The 20,172-nt window shown below is 35.6% G+C and overlaps 1 protein-coding gene across 2 annotated transcripts in view; it reads right to left on the bottom strand.

Moving 5' to 3' along the window:
* Positions 1 to 20,172, bottom strand: part of LOC115447927 — a 61,840-nt gene that overhangs the window by 28,623 nt on the left and 13,045 nt on the right. For both annotated transcript variants that reach the window (XM_030175230.2, XM_030175228.2), the window contains exon 2: positions 11,294 to 12,560. In XM_030175230.2, coding sequence (XP_030031090.2) covers positions 11,294 to 12,556 — 1,263 coding nt within the window. In that variant the 5' untranslated portion in view covers positions 12,557 to 12,560. The remainder of the gene's footprint in view (positions 1 to 11,293; positions 12,561 to 20,172) is intronic.

Consider the following 20,172-nt stretch of genomic DNA (forward strand, 5'->3'; position numbering starts at 1 on the left):
ACCATACTTTTAAATATTTATAGTCATTCGTTCATCCACTTTTACTAGCGTGATATAAATAACTTTACTGGCATTTTCGCCAGTTCTAAACATTTTGACGAGTGCTAAGTATTGTTGTATTTAGCGTCGTGTTGCGCAAGACGATTTATTGTGAAGCTCTGGTGACCCTCGGGTCATTATTTACACGAAGTTGCGCACTCACTGTACCGTCGGAGAGACAAGGCTCTATTCTGGTTAGATATTACCGCTTAATTTCATGATAAGGTCAGAGGGGCCTATTCCGTCTATGGGGGCAATGTTGTTCAAACAAGACTAAGAACACTAAAAATACTAGCTCTCGTCTTGTAAAAAGTGACGTTTTTGTTGACGATATCTACCATGATTATTTTACGAACTTGCATTTAATTCATCGAGAACTTGAGGTCAAGGAGCGCTATTCTATCTACAGGGGCAAATCCGCCTTTTGCATTTACGGGTGTTGATGTTGTAAGAACAGTTTTCGTAGGTGGGTCAGGTAAATAAGGGATTTGTCGGCGATTTTATCTATACAGCTATCGAAGTTGTACTTCGGTTAGAACGCCCGTAATTGAAAGACGGATTTGCCTTCGTAGATAGCGTCTCCTGACTTTAAGTTTTAGATTAATTTAGGCGCGAGTTCGAAACATTATCATGGTAAATATAGTCAACAAAAACTTCACTTTTAACAAGACGTGAGCTAGTTCTGTTTGAAAAACGTTTACATTTTATAGCTAGCTTTCACCCACGGCTCCGGCCGGCTGAAAAGTTTTGCTGAGACAAGAGACCCGCTGTATATTTTCCCGGGATATAATTTAGCCCATATTTGAAGTTAGATATATTTATATATTTCGTATTAAAATATTTATACATTTTCGTACACGACGGTATTAAGTCAACAAGATGCAATGTGAGACTCAATGTGTGTCATACTTTGACTCCGGGGCTTATCGCGCTAGCCCTCGAAATACATCCTTCCGACCTTGGTATAAAGTTTAAATTCGATTGAAAAAATAAATATGCTTAAACGATGTTTTGTATTTCTTATTGTTTTGTATATTGGATTTAAAGTCAATTTAGTGACTGTGACAATTTAGTGAGTGGTTCGATTACCGGGTAAGGATGCTAAAACACGCTTTAGGGCCATAATACCTAGAACTAAAACCCATACTGACACAAACGTTCTGCTTTACGATAGCTAGCTAGTCGGGTTCGCTATAGAAAATATTTGGTTTATAACACAGGCCGACAACATTTGCTGGTGGTAGGATATATTTTATATCCGCCCGGATAGCATCCACCTTACACAAGGTGTTACAACCCGCCATAATGGTCCACGTGAGTGTGTCGCGTTTCGGGATCTGCCTATTACCTGGTTCCAACAGGCCGGCATAATTGTCTTGATTATTGAGGGGTAATCATCCCTCGTCAGACCCCGCTTGACTTACCATTAGGAACAGTGGGGTCACTCTGCAGTGATCGTATAAAAACACTGATAAACATCTACAATAAGTAACAGAAGAATACGAAATATAATATATAAATCAGAAACTTTATATTCCGTCACTTTACGTTGCTTTTATGTGGACAGTGGCGCTACCCCAGTCGAGCCGGCACATTTATGTTAAAGTGGTTCTACCACTCTTATTACTATAATTTACACGTCACGCCTTTACACCCGAAAAGGTAGGCAGTGGTGTAACCAGGACATATACTTTTCGTTTAGCGAGCCTATCACCATATCATAGATACCACTCCGGACTGATACTAAGCAAAAAAACTCAATATCACTTTTTCCAACGCGGGACTCGAACCCGGGACAAAGCGGTTCTGTAGCTACGCACGCAATCCACCACCAAGGCAGACTAATCTAAACACGTAACACTTAAAACTAGTGTGAGGAAGATAAATCATTCCACTTCCTCAATTCAAGATCCAATCAGACATATTAGCCAACCAGTGGTATTTAGAAGCGTCAATCAATACGGTAGACAGTTTCGACACCGCTGGAGGTCACATTTTGTAACCAATTTAAACCGACTTAAGCTGATGAAAAAATGATGAAAAACTTCAGTACTAACGGTCGAAGTCAATACATAGAAAGATTTATTGTTCGTATTTAAACATAAACACAATTGAACAATGAAAATAAACTAGCAAAGATACATCTCATTCAGTTTAATGGTAAGGATCTAAGTTGTACTATACCGCTGATGTTTGATGAGGGGCCTAGGTGACGTGTAGACGCAACTTTGAAGTTAACTCAACCTTCTAATTTACCCTGAAAGAATCATCAGTCAAACTATATCCTGATTGGATAATTTGTGCTATAGATCTAAAGGTAGTGATTGAAATCAGGCGTTGGGACGCGTAAACAGTTCCACTAACCACAGATAACACGACACAGTTAGTAAAGTCAAATTGTTTCAGATGAATTGCCAAACTAATCGACAATTTAGTCGACAGGCCACAACTTACTGGAAATCAAATCCAGAACCCAATATATTCAAACGCTATACCAACGCAATAAATTAAGATTTATTCAATACCAATAATTTTCTAGATTTAGACATAATCATCAATTTCACACTTGGACAGAGCGCCAGCGGTGCCGTGAAGAAATATTTAAATTTAATATCTCAACCAATTACCGGTGTCACGATTAATGACAAATATACAAAAGAATTTATTTCGTAATTACATCCTTCGTTTAATTGGTATGATGACATGCTTGGCTTCAGGAGATCTTTGGCATACCGACCCAGAGACGCTGAAGGAGGCATTGTTTGGAGATATGGATTCGAAAAAAAAAGAAGTAAGGAGGACAATGTAAGCGCTGGGAAGATGATATAAAGCAAGTAGCAGAACCCTAATGGACCCCTTTAGCCAAAGATCGCGTCTCATGGAAATCCTTCGAGGAGGCATTTGTCGTAGGACAAGCTGTTGCAAAAATGAAGCCGATCGCCGATATTAATAGTATTATCAAAAATAGTTATATAAATAAGTAATAAGTTATAAGATACCTATTGTAATTAGCAGTATAGCAATAAAGGCTTTTTTATGGATATATGATATGAATGAATTCTCTGGACACAGTCAGGAGATACTTAAGTTCAGAACATCTTGCTGATTTTCCTCGAGGTAAAAAGGGATCCTACCCAATAATCCTTCGGGATAACTGTGTAGAGGATCGGATCTTTAAGTGAATAATATTAATTGAACTATATTTTACTGAGGAATAGTCAAACTTTGTTTTAGCAAAAGAATTTTCATCAGACTCAGTTCAGTCTTTAAAGATTATCACATACATAGTTATAAACGTTTATTCTTTGTTAGTGTAGATTAACACTGTATAAAATATCCATTTGTTAATAATAAAACTATTATAAGATTTTACGATAAAATTGTTTAAAGATTTATTTTCCAGTTAATACATAACTTTAACGCCTTTACGGTCTAATGTGTTTTAAAAATATACGTAAAAACTTATTATTGTTTTTTAATACCTAGGTTTTATGCGAGTTCTTTTACAGATAGAACAACTTTGTCTCTGCCTAATCCTTTAGGAATAAAGGCGTGCAATTAAGTACAGTCAGCAAAGAAAAGTAGTCAATAAAATTTGAACCCTTAAAATACTTCTACTTATTAACTAGAATATTTTTTTTTTCTAAAATTATATAAACCCTTAAAGTTTATTTTTAAGACGATTGGAAGTTTTAAATCTGTTCAGCTACTTTTGTGGCTAACTGTACACTCACCGGTAGTTAATATGATGATGAATTTGCTTCAACAATTTCAGTGGCTGTCAATTAAGTAATCTAACGTCATACTAATAAATTACCAGCGTCTGCGCGATGACATGGTCTCCGTAAAGCACAGTACATAATTCTTGAAGATCCGTGAGATTAACATCCCTTTGCTGTCAAGTAAAACGATTTCGAAATCCTTTGAACAAGACAATGCATGTAGGAAACAAAAACTGTAAACCTTTATTACTCTGATTACGTGTTTGAAAATTGGTTTCGATTATCTATTTGCAATAAAAAATGACAAACAATAGTAAGGAGACAATGGTGGAAAAAATATGGTTCAATTACTATAATTGCTTCTATGAAATAATATTATGGAAATAGAGATCCGGTCTGTTGTGAAAATTGTAGAGTACGAACTAGGTAAATGGTTTACGACCGATTGTCAGCTCGATGACTGTGAGCTGCAAGTTGGATGCAAAACAATTACTACTAACTCTGCTAATTATTAAAAACCCTTCGTAAACTTAGAAAAAATAAAGGTTGAATGTGTGACAGCATGTTGAACAACTCGTTTATCTTGTTGTATGATTGTTCTATCTGAATTATATGGGAGGTGAATAGACAGCGGACTGCTTGCTTTGTGACTGTAGGAGCCATTTTATGGATACATACCTTACAACTAGGCAAAAGCACATTACGAATGAATTTTAAGATAGAGAACAGACAAAGCGGGCAGCGCCGCGTCCAACAGTAAATTTTCTCTAATGGTTTATTTACTCATTAATTTACAGGACTGATCATCCTTTTTAAAGGGCAGGTTATAATTCAAGTTAATCTAAACACGGCGTATAATTTGTCAATAACAGAAATAACAGGCATTAAACGATTAAATCTGTTAATTGGTTAATTAAGATTTATTCACTGCGTCCGGCGCTAGTTAAATGTCACTTGAGACGTTAACTTTGAAGTTAAATTAAACTATTGCGCGAGTGGTTTGTGATGGATCGTTTTCGTGAGGAATTATTTGAATGTGTTGAATTAAAATCGTAGAATTATGCTGTAGTCGTATTATACAGCAAGAATAGTCAGCTTAGTATCATTGTCATCAGAAAATCGTCATTAAACATATAATTGTAGATATTTCTCAGGCTTGAGCAATGGAAGCTACAAAATCTATATTTTTTCAGGTTAAACGCGGCTCTCCATAAATCTAGCAGAATATCTCTATCCCTCCATCTTACGTGAACATCATTACCCTGGCCAAAATAATGGTATCTCTGGACATCAGCTGGTAAAGCAAGGATGATATCATGCAAGCGCTAGTGTTGCAACCGTGTAAACAACTTGAGGACGACAAGATTTACAGTACCGACAGCATATAACTCAACAATATTTGGTATTTGGAAATTTATAATAACCTAAGTTAGTGTTTGTTAGAAGAGTACAATATTTGACGCCTTTTTATCTTAGTGGCAGCTATGGACTTAGAAGTCGTCGTTTTGAATTCTAAATGGGATAATATTTTGTGTGGATTTGTCAATTAAGACTATAAAATCGAAGGCAAATCCTCTCTGTAACAATATGAATGATAATCTGTTTTGCCGACTCTACATAAGTGGTATAAGGAAAGCTGTAAATAGAATACTGAATATAATTTCCAATTTAACAAAAAATGACAGTGTAATATTATACTATAATTTTTTATGACTCTTTTATTTCAATTTAAAAAATAAGACTTTCACGAGAGTTGTAAATCCAGGAGGAATAAATATTATTTACTATTTTTGACGATTATTGATTTTAAATGTAAATAACATCTCTCTATTATTCAGCCCTCACAATCCATTACTAATCCACAAGTAAAATACTATGGCAAATTATTGCTCACAAAAGTTGCCTTTTCTGCTGTCCCTCCGTCGGTCACGCTTCATCTTTTAGTAGCACATTAATGTTTTCTTTGAGTTGCTTAACAACAATTAGCATTTGTATGAAGAAAATGTTTAACTGAAATCTGATCATGGTTCCAGACACGACTATTGTAATTCCGAACTTTTGAACTTGCTAAGTTATAAATAATGGCACGTATAATAAGCCTGGATAGACATTTAGGCGCCGCGCACATGTCTTTTTGTTACTATACTGAGGTACTGACAGTTTTCGAAGCGACTATAATGTTTTATTCGTGACTAGCTTCCGCCCGCAGCTTCGCCCGCGTGAATTTCGGACTTCAAAAATGGAGCCGGTCGCGAACGTTCGAGAATGTTCGTTTTACGAAGCTACTCGCTAGGTGATTCGCTAGCCTCTAGGTGCCAAGCAAGCCGCCTGCCTGTGCGTTCGCGACCTTATATATATACAAAAATAATCCTTATAGCATGATTCAGTATTCACGCATGATGGCTTATTATTAGCGTATTTCATGTATAACTTTGATGTTTCTATACCGATTACTATGATTCTTTTTTTTGGAATATTTAATAATGTTAACTTTTTTAATTAGGGATGACCGAGAGTGTTATAAACGTAAGAGTAGACAAATATAATGAGAAAGCTTCGAACTGCTAAGCTATCGGGAGTTACACGTGTTATTGTGAGTCAACCATATAAGATAGACATATGCTGTCGTGGGATATTTTTTACATAATTTTAAGGAGAACATTTCCGTCATACATGATTTCTGTGTAGCTGTAACCATTAAGGTTGCACACGCGATGGAAGCTTAAAGAATGGAGTAACTTCTCCCGTTTTCCCAATATTTCCCTTCACTGCTCTGCTCCTATTAATTGTAGCGTGATGAAAAGTATACTATAACCAGCACAGGAGTATGACAAATAATTGTACCAAGTTTCGTTAAAATCCGTCGAGTAGTTTTTGTTTCTATAACGGTTATACAGACAGACAGACAGACAAAAATTTTACTGATTGCATTTTTGGCATCAGTATCGATCCCTAATCACCCCCTGATAGTTATTATTATTATTATTATTTTGGAAATATATTGCATGTACAGAATTGACCTCTCTACAGATTTATTATAAGTATAGAAGATAGATAGATAGATTAGGTACACTCGCGTAAGATTTTTATCGGGATGAATATGTTTCTAGCACTTTTCCGATATAAAAATATTATATTCATATTTTTGTTTTCAATGATATTGTAATTCAGAAACTAAGGATCATGTAAACTTCAGGTGACTATTTTGGTTTGTATAAAGTAAATGCTCTTTTTATATATTTTTTTTGTTTTACTCTGTACCAGGTTTTAAATATTACTCAGAGGATAATGGTGTAGTGTAATTGTTAAGTTCCTATACTATTGTTTTTATTTAAAGTCTTATTATACAATTGTTTGTTGTCCCAAATAAAATAAAATAGAATATCCAGGACATAATGTATTTGTTTGCTTTATTTTATTCAAAGTAATTCACCGGTTTTTGCGTTAATTACTAACGTACAAAAAAAAACATTATATTATCGTATTTTTGCATAAAATTACTGCCCGAAATCGAACCCTGGGCCTTATTATAATGTAACTACAAGCTAGCAAAGTAAGAATCAAGATGTAACAGCTAACAAGTTTCCGAAGCAACAATAGTTTAATCTGATGACGAATGCCTTGACCGCTGGTTGGTCTTTGACATTTCGTGTGCCCAAAATAGGTATACCAGTTGTATCTCGGTAGTGTGTTTCGCTATAAAGGAAGACCTAGGTTCTGTTTCTAGGCAATTATTTATGTAAAGGATTCAAACAAGAAACTTAAGTACTTATTTAATTCAAAATATACAAACTAACCAATAGTTACCAGGGATATATATTTTTATAACTTAGGCCAAACGAGGAATTTGGCTTTTTGACATTAACTTATTTCGATTTTTGGTCACCATAAATACCTATAGGGCTAGAAGAATCATAGGAGTAATATCAGAAGAATAAAGTAAAGAAAAGGAAAAGAAGATGATGTGCGGACATCTGGAAATCTGTGCGTGAGGAGTTAAAAAGGTGGTGGGATTGGAATTTTAACCCAAAGTAATAGATTTGCCTACTATCACATATAATGATCTCTTATGTTTACGCGAATGTTAGACATTAATATTAAACTATATTTCGGATTTTATCGTGGTTTTAATCCTTTAAACGTAGAGGGGTTGAAGTGGGGGTGAGGTGTTGTTCATCCGCAAAGTCAAAGTTACAATATCTACCCACATTTTACAATTATACAATTTTTTAAAATTTTAGATGTTGGTGGTCCGATCTACGCAGAATGAGCTCACAGTGTCTTGAAGTCTGGTAGCCGGTCTTTTTGGTTCCGATTTAATTAAATGTAGAACGGGATCCCAGGTTTGTGCAAGCTTGCAACCATCTTCCTTATTGAAAATAGGATGTTTTTTTAATTTCAATAGACTCGCGAATCATCTTAGGTAGGAATCGTTGTTCTTTGACAAGGATTTGTGGCTTGTCTACTAACAGATAATGATTGGAGCCTCCTTCAGAGTGTTCAGCGACTGCAGACTTCCTAAAGCGTCTGTGTTTCATGTCAGCTATAAGTTTATGTTCTAAAGAGAAAGCCTGGGATCCAGTTCTCCATAATGATATAGTTAACATAAATGTAGCTAACAGAACAAGACAATATGTGTAAATAGACTGGACCTACAACAGACGCTTTTATTAAACATATTATCCTTGACCCCCGTGATATATTATTGTATTGACATTTAGAGGTAAAAAACGCCCAGAGAGGGCTATCCGGGTTGATTCTTTATTTTTTATTAGTCGCGTAACATAATATTAAGCTAGACGATCCACACGTGAAAGGAGTATTATGAAAAAAATAAAAGTATAAATGAAATATAGTCTGTATTATATAGGAATAGGGTTGTATTTTTGTTAATGTAAGTGTTTTTGTTAGGTCAGCAGTGCCAGAGATAATTCCTTACAAACATACAAGTACTAGCCCTTTTTAATGTTAATATATATTGGAAAATCCCAGCAAAATAACGACCAGTTTTAAAGACCTGTCTAATGTGTGAAGATTGGATGTTGCAGATCTTATAATTGTGAGAATTTTTAGGTTGTTTTTAGATATAAATCTGTTTTAATACCGATGTTATATTATAGATATAATTTTGCAGTGTTCTTTTTTATTTGTATAGCCATCCCACCATTGGGCACTATCGCACTCTTTTTTATATTGACTTCATTATGGTTATTGACTGCTGATTAGTCGATCATTGGGTCTCTAGGCCTCCGGTAAAACGCAATGCGTGAGGCCCGTTCGGGACCAAATATTCGAAAGATCTCATACATTACAATGTTTTATGGGTTAGAATTTGTATCCTATATAGTTATAGGTTTGATCCCTATTAGATTAACGAACGGATATACCTACAGTAGGTAAGGTAAATCGAGTTTAAGGACAGTATTCAGTGCTTGATTTTCGTCCCAAATATCTGTAAAATATATGACCTTTTTTAGGAATTTTAGCACCTAGATATTTTTGCCTTGGATTACCTAGGATTTAGTCACGTGAGCTAGTGTTATAAAATATTTTTCGATATTTTAATTTCGTAATTAAAGTCTCTGATATTTCATACGAATTCTCGTATTCATGGAAACAATATAAATAATCAAAAAATGATCTTCTGATTCATCGATATCGTATTTACATGCCTACGTAAAATTCCATTGTAAATTCTGTCGAACTGTCAATTTAATACAATAATTCAAGCTTTATTCATAATTTTATCATACGAATGACAAATTTATTTAAAAACACACTCATAAACACTCATTAACGAATAATATCTATGATGTAAGCAATTAATTTTTTTGTATATCATTTAAATTTAAATTTCGAATGTGCCTTATCTGTAAATTGTTATTTATATCGAATAAAACGCATATAATTTCATTTAATTGTTAACACATATGATTTAATTTAGTTAGCATATTTATGATGTTTGAATTTGAATGAGTGATTGTGTACTCATTTGTATGGGCGTTGCGTTTGGTGTCTACCGTGTGAATGGTGAATACAAAATGTATGTCTAGTCACATCGCGTTACATACAGATGACTATTATTATCGCAATTTACAACGCATCTTAATCTATTATCGAACAATGCTATAAATTCTTTGGATAAAAGAGTCTGCAGGTACTCGAAAATGTTTTATTTCTGCTATTAAGCACTATTGCTTTTCCGACGTGATATAAACTGTGCAACACTAACAATTATTAGATGATAACTAATAGATTAGTGCGTTCGATGATAAAGTTATTTTTTTTTTCATTATGGCTTAGCAAAGTGACTTCACTGCATGTAAAGTAAGCGTGATACCGTCTCGTTAGACTTTAGAGTATTGAATGGCAGCATATAGATGCTTCTTCACGCTACGGCGGAAAGACCCAGAATTATAGGCAGGTGAATATGAGTTCCTTTTAATACAACACTTTCGAGCAGCATAGCTATTGATCGTGGTCAGTCCTTGATTGTTGATAAGTTGACTGACGTCCCAATTTAGATGAAGGAAAACCTATCAATATATGAGTAATATATATAATACCACAAAAACACATACACACATATTCATGCCTTTATCCCCGAAGAAGTTTCAGGGCGCAACTGGTTCACCTATTTCTCGCCGTGCATGACGCGACAGAGCCGAGCCTTTCGCCACATCGAGCACAAATTCCAGACTCCGGGCCAATATTGAGTGGAAACTCCGAATATCACTTTGCCCGACCCGGGAATCGAACCCTATAACTCAGCAGTAGTCACATCGTAATACTTCTACGCCACAGAGGGTTATTCCGTTCTCTATTTTACACGAATATTCAGATTTTACAAGTTACAAATTTCCATTGCATTCTTATCTCAAATATTAGGATAACAAAATTACGCCATATTAGGTGCAAATATGGCGACGGGTATCTTCAAACTAAGGCCCATATAACAAATTGTTCCGGGATAAAATCCGCTGCAAGGTTGGAACGTAAAAAAATCAATTTGAAAATTATTAAATCAAATATTCATTTTGAAATTGACCTTAGTATAGCTATCATAATGAAGCGAGTTGTTGAGGTCACAATGTGTGCCATCAAAGGTCACTTTATAAATGGTATTGGTTATCATACGCCCAAATATTTTGTGGCTGTTGTCCCGGATGTATTTTGGTCTGGCTGTGTATTGGCTATCATTATGTTTTCAGGGTAGCGATTAACTGGTGTAGTTAGCTTCAAAATAATGTCACCCCTATAGAATTCTGAATATTAAATATCATACATGTGCCATTAGAATTATCCGCTGACACATCTTGGGACGGAAATACAGCCCGCCATAAAAGTAATAACAGTAGGTGTAATTCATGTACTATGCCTACGCTCTTCTGATTATGGGCAAACATATATGTTTACGTATACTCAGTTGGTAATGGTGGTTCTTTGTTTTATAACTATTGGCTAGATACATTGATATTAAATACTATGAAACGTCTAGATTTTATAAGTATGGAGATAAACTAGACACTTACCTGAGTGTTGGCTTGCAGGATGTTGGCTCCATTCGCGTTGACGACACCGTTGTTGCACTGGGCCCTGGGCACGCACACGTACCCCTGGCCTGCGCAGGTCTGGGTCAAGTCTCCCTGGTCAGATCCTAGCACATTACCGGTGCTCTGGAATGCTTCATCAACGTTCTGTTCATAACCAAAACCTTTCTGACCATTCTGGATAAGGTTAATGTTCGACCCAGCTGTAGAGGCTGAGAATGGGCTCGGAGAAGATCCGACGTAGCCCTGGGTGGAGTCAGAGAAACCAGCTCCGCTCTGCGCGCCGAATCCGCTTTGTGCGCCAGAACCGCCTTGCGCGCCGAATCCGCTCTGTGCGCCGAATCCGCTTTGTGCGCCAGTTCCACCTTGCGCGCCGAATCCGCTCTGCGCGCCGAAACCGCTTTGTGCGCCAGATCCGCCTTGAGCGCCGAAACCGCCTTGCGCGCCGAATCCGTTTTGTGCTCCGGATCCGCCTTGCGCGCCGAATCCGCTTTGTGCGCCGGATCCAGATTGTCCACCGAATTGACCAGCTCCTCCGTTCAAGAATGGATTTTGGGAGAGATCCAATTGGCCTTTGCCGAATGACGATGACTCAAAAGATGATGAAGATGATTGGAATTTGTCGATTCCAACGCTACCAGCGCCGGCACCACCAGCGCTCGCACCACCAGCACTGCTGAAACCTCCGGAAAGCTTTGAGAAGTCACCGTTCAAGAAAGGGTTTGAGGAGAAATCGACACCACCTCCAGTACTGGTGTAGCTAGAGCTGGTTTTACTGAATTTCTCGTAAGCGGCTCCGGAATTTTTGAAGGGAGAGTTCTTACCCGCCCACCAGAAAGGGCCGCCTTTCTGGAATACGCTGCTTCCAGCTTCGTGGAAATTAAATTCGTTAGCAGTATCCTGAGCAGCTGCTTGCTTGAATGCTTCTAGGTTTCCAAATTTCTGGATAACTTGACCATCTTTGACTTTGATGCCAGCACAGCCTTTGTCAGACGAGCATCCTTCAAAGGTCTGTTGTGTGTGTAATTCACCAGGCAGCTGCTGTATCGCTGCAAGCAGTTCTTTAGGGTTTTTGAGGTTTAGCTTAGCGTTTGGCGCACAAGCGCTGCAGCGTTCTTTCCTCGCTTGAGGGTCGCTTGGTTCGGCTTCATGTGCGGGCTCTTTACCTTGCTTGAGTTTTTCGCTTTCGGCTCTGACGGCGAGCACCAGGCATATGGTGACCACTATTGAAAATAGTGGCTTCATGTTTCTGGAACAAGGAGGGTAAATTTTATATATAACAAACAAAGGTTTTCTTTTAAATACTAATTATATATATTATACAGGCCGGTTTTCACACGTCAGTCTGGAATCTTTTAGAAGAGGTGTACGTTCTGTAGTGGACATATATTTCTCTAGGATCCAGGACCCTTATTCCATATGACATAGAACAATATTATTTCTTCAAAAAGATTCCGTTTAATTCCATTGTATGACTTCCATTAAAATTGTTTATTACAAATTGCGCGGAAAACATATGAGAAAACAAACACGAAAATATGATAAAAATCAAAGTTATCACTACCATCTTTAAAGAATGTGTTAAACACAACCTTTATGTTTTATTTTATGTCGAAATCTTTAATCTTTAATCCGATAATTTCTGATAAACTGTCAAAATATAATTAACAATTGTAATTGTTTATGTTGAAGTGAGTTTAATGCACTTCAAAACAACAATTAAATCGGTCATGACTGCTGGACTCTTTGCAATATAAAAGGTTAATTTTACTTTTTGGCATGGCAAACTAAACTGAATCTTTTTTTTTGATTTTGCGGAGGTCTTATAGATACTGCCCAGCCGAGGAGGGCGTCTGAGCGGTTATGTTTGGTTCACGGTATCATACGACCTGAAGTTCAGCCGCCATGTGTAGGCTATATACCTATATATCCTTTAACTGTGGACGCGCGGTCTCACAGGCCGCTCGCAGTTTGAAAATTTCGTGTTTACACCTTTCCACTTGCTCCCCGTGTATAAGGCGCTCAGTAGCTTCAGTTTTAGTGGCGTAACGTATGTTAAAATGGGAGACGGTGTCGGCGGCTGCAAATAAGACCAGTTATTTTTCTTTAAACTTTGACCGCGGTCTGTGAGACCGCACGTCCACGTTTCCGATACAAATTTTTACGCCTATTTTGTTTTTTTTTTACGTTATTTTCATTTAAAATGTTAACAAATATTAATGAAAGTGCATCTACGTCAATACAAACGCCAACGTCACAGCTGCAACATACCTATTTATGATCTACTTTTAAAGTCAGACCAGTCTGATAACGAGGAAACTATTGAGGATTGCTTTTTATCAGAAGCTTATTTTATTCGAAAATATATAAGTGACTATGAAGATAATACCGATGTCTCTAGCATAGACGATAACATTATAAGGAGTATCAGCCCCAAGCGGGGTCCACGAAAATTTATCTAGTTTGCTAGTACAGTACTAAAATATTGGCTTGACGTCACCTATCAATACAGGCAGAAAATATTGATAGGAGTCGTAAAAAGCATGATGACCCCAACAAAGCACCCCGCGATGTATGGGTGGTAGTTGTAAAGCACTTTCTCTGTGAAACCTAAAAAAATATAAAGATCCACCGGAACCAGCAAAATTTTGAAAGGGGACTATGAGAAATATAAATTTGGGAACCTCTGCTCTAGACGAACCCCGTAGTCAGGGTACTGTCTCGTCAAAGCGCACAGCATGTCGCCTTTGTCCCCCAAAACTAAAGAGAAAGTCCAATTTTAATTGCATAAGTTATAAACAGGTCATACGGTTACAGTGTTCCAAACCCTAGTGTAAAAACTGCCAATAATTTGATACATATTGGACCATTGTCAAAATTTTTATATTTGAATTTGAGAAGACGTTTTTTTGATTTTATGTTACAATATGCCTTAGATTTATAGATAAAAATGTTATTTTTTTAAAAAAGTTTAATTTTTCAGCCCTAAAACCGATCTCAAGTAAATTTATGCCAAATAGTGCCTTTAACTGTTAATATGATTTAATTAGGTGAGAAATAAATAAAGATTGATTAAAAGCTTCTAAATTATTTCATTTTAATGTACATAGAAAATAATAAATATAATAGCGTAAAAATAAAACTAATATTTACGTTGTATTTTAACTCAAAACATAGCGGTCCGTGAGACCGCGCGTCCATGGTAGTGTAACAAAAAAATGACGTCCATAGTTAAGGGATATAGGTAGTTTCAGGTCGAGTCCCTAACACTATTTAGGGTATACCCTACACACGACATATCAAATCGGAATCATCGCAAATTTCTAACTTACGACTTCGATATTATCTATGTATTTGTTATTATATATTTATCATATTGATATTTACATACATATACCTACCGATTACAAATAAACCGCAAAATAATATATTCATTTTAACTAGAACGACATAGGTACTTTTTAAAATTATAATCACAGACTAAGGGTAGGTCTAAGTAGATTAGTTTATCCTCAAAAGATAATATTGAAAATGTCCTTTCCTCTAATAAATACCTTATTCGTCAAAGAGAATAGCAATTTATTGTGTACACAAATTACTTAAATATCAATTTTATTAATCAAGAAACGTTATTCTTAGTTATTATTAGTTAGGTTTCACTTGGTATCGTGTCACCTTAAAATCAGTAAAATATCATAATAAACATTTTGTCTAATGTCTATATTAACAAAATAATCACAAATTTGGAAATGAAACAGTCCAACAATAATTAATACACCGAGCCGAAGTGTCTAGGCCATTTAATATTGTAATCAAGCAGATGTTAATTAGAAAATGTCCACAAATATCTACAACATTAAAATCGTAGACAAGCATCTGGGATCCATAACCAGTATTTCACGTATAAAACTGGCCGAAAACCAGTAAATTAAAAAAACAAAGCATTTTCGTGCGTCAAGGTTAGTGTGTTGTTTGTGTTAATTGACAATTTTCTTACCTATGCGAATATCTAAGCATACCTTAAATTGTAAATAAGCAACATTCTCTAAGATTAAGTTTAGAAGAAAATTCATAAGTAAATCAGGTTGGTTTACTTAAATGGTCTCCAACAGCAATTTGTCACAGGAATTTAGTTATTGATAACAGGGGAAATGATTTGTTAACCCTTAGCAAAATTTGCGATCGCACGACACTCGCGGTAAATAAATGTAAATAATGGTAGTTAGGAATAAGCCAATGCATATTGTTGATAAACTTGTGACTGTATAAAATGAAAAACTCCTAATATGGATAAATTTAACTATAGCTATAAATGACAAGCAAGTAGATAAAATAGTCGATAAGAAAGGAACATGCTATGAGAATACTAGAATAAACATCCTACAGCGAAGTCAAAAACTGAAGTCGGCGTAGAAATTAACGGAGATTACGATAAGCATTTGCGATTATATCTGAATCTTACCATCTGGTGTAAGAGGTCACTTTGCCATGCAGTCGATAAAAAAGAACTAGCAGATTAGAGGTGGACAATAAATACTGGATATTGAGACTTAACATCTGATGTTTAGGTGTGAGGGAAGTGTAATGCCATCAATGCTTATCACCAAGCTTGGACTCATTATTAGTAAAAAAAAACAATCCAAAACCAATGGCGCCATCAGATCAGCTATTTGTCTCCGCTAACGTAATGAACCCACTGTATTAGGATGACATCCGGCTCAAGCTCTAAACACAAATCAGCATGAATCACGTAAGCGAAGGTCGGCGAGTTAGGCTCACTATTAAACATCTTACATTAAATATTGAGAAATAACATTCCAACGGTGTTATAACAAACAGAGCGACTTGTTTGGACGTATCGAGACCTTGGGAGACCAGACCTTGTTGAAAGATCAAAACATATCGTGACCTCTGCAGCACCTGGTGAGCTGGTGTTTAGAGAACCGTCATGTTAACCTATGTGTCATTACAAGGTGTCTGATGCTAGAATGTCCAAATGTAGTACCTATTTTGGATTTTCCTCTATATTTTGTTAGCAACTGGTGAAGCAGTAGTCTAGAAGTATTATTGGGTTGATATCTTCAATTGTGGCATTCATAATTGATCCTTAGAGATAACATCTCTTATCTCAAGGTGTATTAGGAGACTGCTTCTCCAAAACTACCTATCCCCATCAAAGCATCTCTCCCTTAGGATGTCAGAAGTCTCCTATAAATAGTTTTCTCTTACAGTCATCTTACAAAACAAACACTCAGTTTAAACCAGCGTACGATCTCGACATCTTGATTGTCTCGCATTGTTTGTCAAAGTCAAAGGTAACGGACCTTATTTGGTGAAGATATTGATCATTTTTGTACGACCTTTATTTTAAACATCGTCTTATTTGGCTGTACTAATTTGTGCCATTGCGTCACGCCTTTTCGATAATTAAAAAGATTAGCAAAGTCAAACAGGCTGTATCATAAGCGTAGCGCTGTGAAGATATTCAGCTAATTGTTCAGTATTGACAGACTGAAATCGATGAAATACTGATTGTGATCTTTAGGGTAAAATTAGTAAGAGTTATTGAACGAAAAAATCGCCTGGAATGTGTCTGAATTCTTACCTGGCGAAATTTTTACATCATGGAAAGGACATAAACTCTTTATACAAATCCATTAGTCACACTGTACTTCCTATTTAAGCTTCAAGTCATACAAAAAGACTTTGTTAAATGTAATAATAGCTATAAGTCTTTGCTTTTTTAGTCAGACAAAATCATTTATCTAGGATCATTTTGCATAATGGAGATGCAATTACGCCTAGACGTTAAGCCTAGGCGGGCCGAAAGAGGCGTGCGTGGGCGCAAGGCTTAGTCGAAAGTCATCACTTAAGCTTGTTGTACACCGAAGAAATGCTACCAATATACTATACTAAATAATAATCAATATTTTTCTGAATAAAATTAGATTATATACTTTTCCAGTGAAAGTATTGATGTTAAAATTATATATCAAATTTGGTTTATATGCGTGTCAAATTTGACCCAAATTCGTTCAACAGTCCAAATTTAGTTGGTTATTGTGATATCAAGATCAATTTAATCGCTAGTGAAAATATTTTTTTATTACCATAGCCTTTATAAAAATGATTATTGAAAAATAAACATGCATTGAGCTACTGTTATTTTATCAGAGGAGGTTACAATCAGACAAGCCGCAGAACTCTGATTCTGATGTTTAAAATAGCTCAATGTAAAAATACATTCCTCAATCAACCAAACGCGTTAAAAAAAATAAATCGAAGTGAAGTGGTCGAAATAAAAAAAATAACATTCTAAATTTAAAACCAGATCAATCAATCATAACAACTAAATGAGATATATTATTTTATTGGCCGCCATAAAATATTAAGAAATCACACCAAAAGACATGTTTACGATCAAAACGAAATTGATTTTTCGTAATTTATTTATAACCGAAAACTGAATTTAAAACTGGTATTTGTGAGGTTAGCATAATGACCACGTGATCTAAAATCTCTAACTTATCCTTTGAATTTTAAGTAGTTGGAAAAAACAGTTGCTAGGCGAAATTGGGAATTTTGAGTGACATAAAAACTTGACTGCCGCGGAGGCGTAGTTGTATACGGTAGGATTGTAGAGCTGTGGTCTCGGGTTCGATCCCCGGGTCGGCTAAAGTGATATTGGGTTTTTCTATTTGGTATCACCCCGAGTCTGGAATTTGTGCCCAATATGACTATATACTTGCCCCCTATCATGGGACGAAATGCACGCGGTGGGAATTGGGTACACCAGTTGCGCCTCAGTCTACTTTTTTGAGAATAAAAGGCGTGTGTGTATAAAAACGTCCCAAATATACCAATTTAAGATATAATACAAAATATGTTTTGATTATTATATTCTGGTAAAAGCATAGCATTATGTCAGTATACCCAATCATAATTTACGTGGGAGCACAATATATGCACCGCGCGTTAAAAGCGAAATAATCGTCTTGCTCTCGATGTTTAATACTGTTGTAATTGTAGGTTAAAGCATCTATACATATTGTTTTTATAGTCGTTTTGGAACCAAAATGTGGTTACTTAGAACAATTTGTAGGATCAAAAGAATAGGTAATTAAATGGTACTGCTGATATTGTTTATTTATATGTTGCAAACATTTTAATTCTTCGAATATTGATTACTAGGCGACTTGTTATTAACATTTAAATTGCCTCATTTGTATTTTCAACAATGATCACGGAGGCAATGTTGTGACACTGGGAAATATTGATACGTTTAAATCTGTATACCTTCAATTTGATTTATGTTATTGACTCATCAACTCCTAACTGTCTATAGTTTAAACTCCATCTGGTGTGCTTTAAAGATGTTTCCAGCCCTTTACTATGTTCATTTAAGAGCTTTTTAAAATACTGGTATTTGCTTTAAGGCAAAGTATTCATGATTCCCGGGTATTCAGAAGCTTTATGAGCGATGAATATCCTTACATCAGAAGATCCCAATAGCGTAACTTTTTATGACTCCAGGTGGCATATGCAAAGCGGCGGCGAGCATGGCATTTTTTAATATAAATTTTTATAATGCAATAAAATTCAAAAGAGATGACATATTTAGCAATTAAATAATTACGAGGACAGACGGGATGGCAAATTTCGGTTCGACCTACATCCAGGCTACGTCACGGGAAGATCCCTTAACACCTTCGTCGGTTTCGCTTTCAAATTGGCATCGACCAGGCAGAGGTCACTTATTGAACTCTGTGTTAATTATGCGATGTCTTAATGATTTTTTATCTAACGGAAATAGGAAATAACACGCACATACTAATTTTGACATGTATAAATGATTTGGTATGTATTATTCATTTGGCCTATTCTTTTATTTTGTTTTGATAGTTTTTATCCAAGGTTGTGACTTATTGGCGATGAGAAAGATGAATATACTTGTAATATTTATATTTCAGAGGTATTTATTACACTTCGGTTTACATGTGTGTGTGAGGCATGATGTTAAGTCTCATAATGAGCAGTAAATACCTTGGCTTCTAATCTTTAAGCTGAATTCAGAAATGCTCGTATTATTTAGCGTCAGTATTGAGTAAATTTTAATTAGAATTTATTTACGATTCTGTATAATTTATTTAAGTCCCATTTACAGTCAGCCGTAAAAGAAGCTGAACAAACTAAAAAATTGTATTCGCTTTTAAACTTTAGTTTTCTTAACGACAATCGTTTCTTTAATAAAATAAACTTTAAAGAGATTATTTTATTTTACATAAAAAAAGAATATTTTGGTTGATGTTGAAATGTTAATATGTAGGAGGGTTTTCAAGTCTTGAAATTTCCAGTTATTCTTGGGGCTAACTGTAGATCATTTACTGGTAAGGTCGACACAAAAATAAAATAGAAAAGGACCAAGTCGTAATACGTCCATCGGATTGCAGACATAATTATTCTAGGTAAAGCAGAGATCACCTCATTGACCTAATCGTGATGAATCATATCATCAGAAACATAATAATATTTTGTCACACACGCGAACTCACGTAAAAAAACCACAAACATTTTGCAATATTACAACAAATTTACAAAAGAGGTAAAAAAAAAGGGAAAGTGATATCAATATTTATTGTAAAATATCGCTAAAGTTTACGCAAATATTCAGATCACGTTGTGAAATTGTTGCAAAAGATGTATCTGCAGGATATAGAAAATACGAAAATTTGAAGAGAATACTAATATTTTGTACCAAAATGGCTACCATACATCAAATCTGAACAGTGGCTTATTCCATAATCGTTGATGTTTCATCCTCTCCCAGTGACCTGAGCCGAGGTTCGTAACCCGTTAATTGC

This window comes from Manduca sexta, chromosome 28 (assembly GCF_014839805.1).
Source record: "Manduca sexta isolate Smith_Timp_Sample1 chromosome 28, JHU_Msex_v1.0, whole genome shotgun sequence".
Lineage (NCBI taxonomy): Eukaryota > Metazoa > Arthropoda > Insecta > Lepidoptera > Sphingidae > Manduca > Manduca sexta.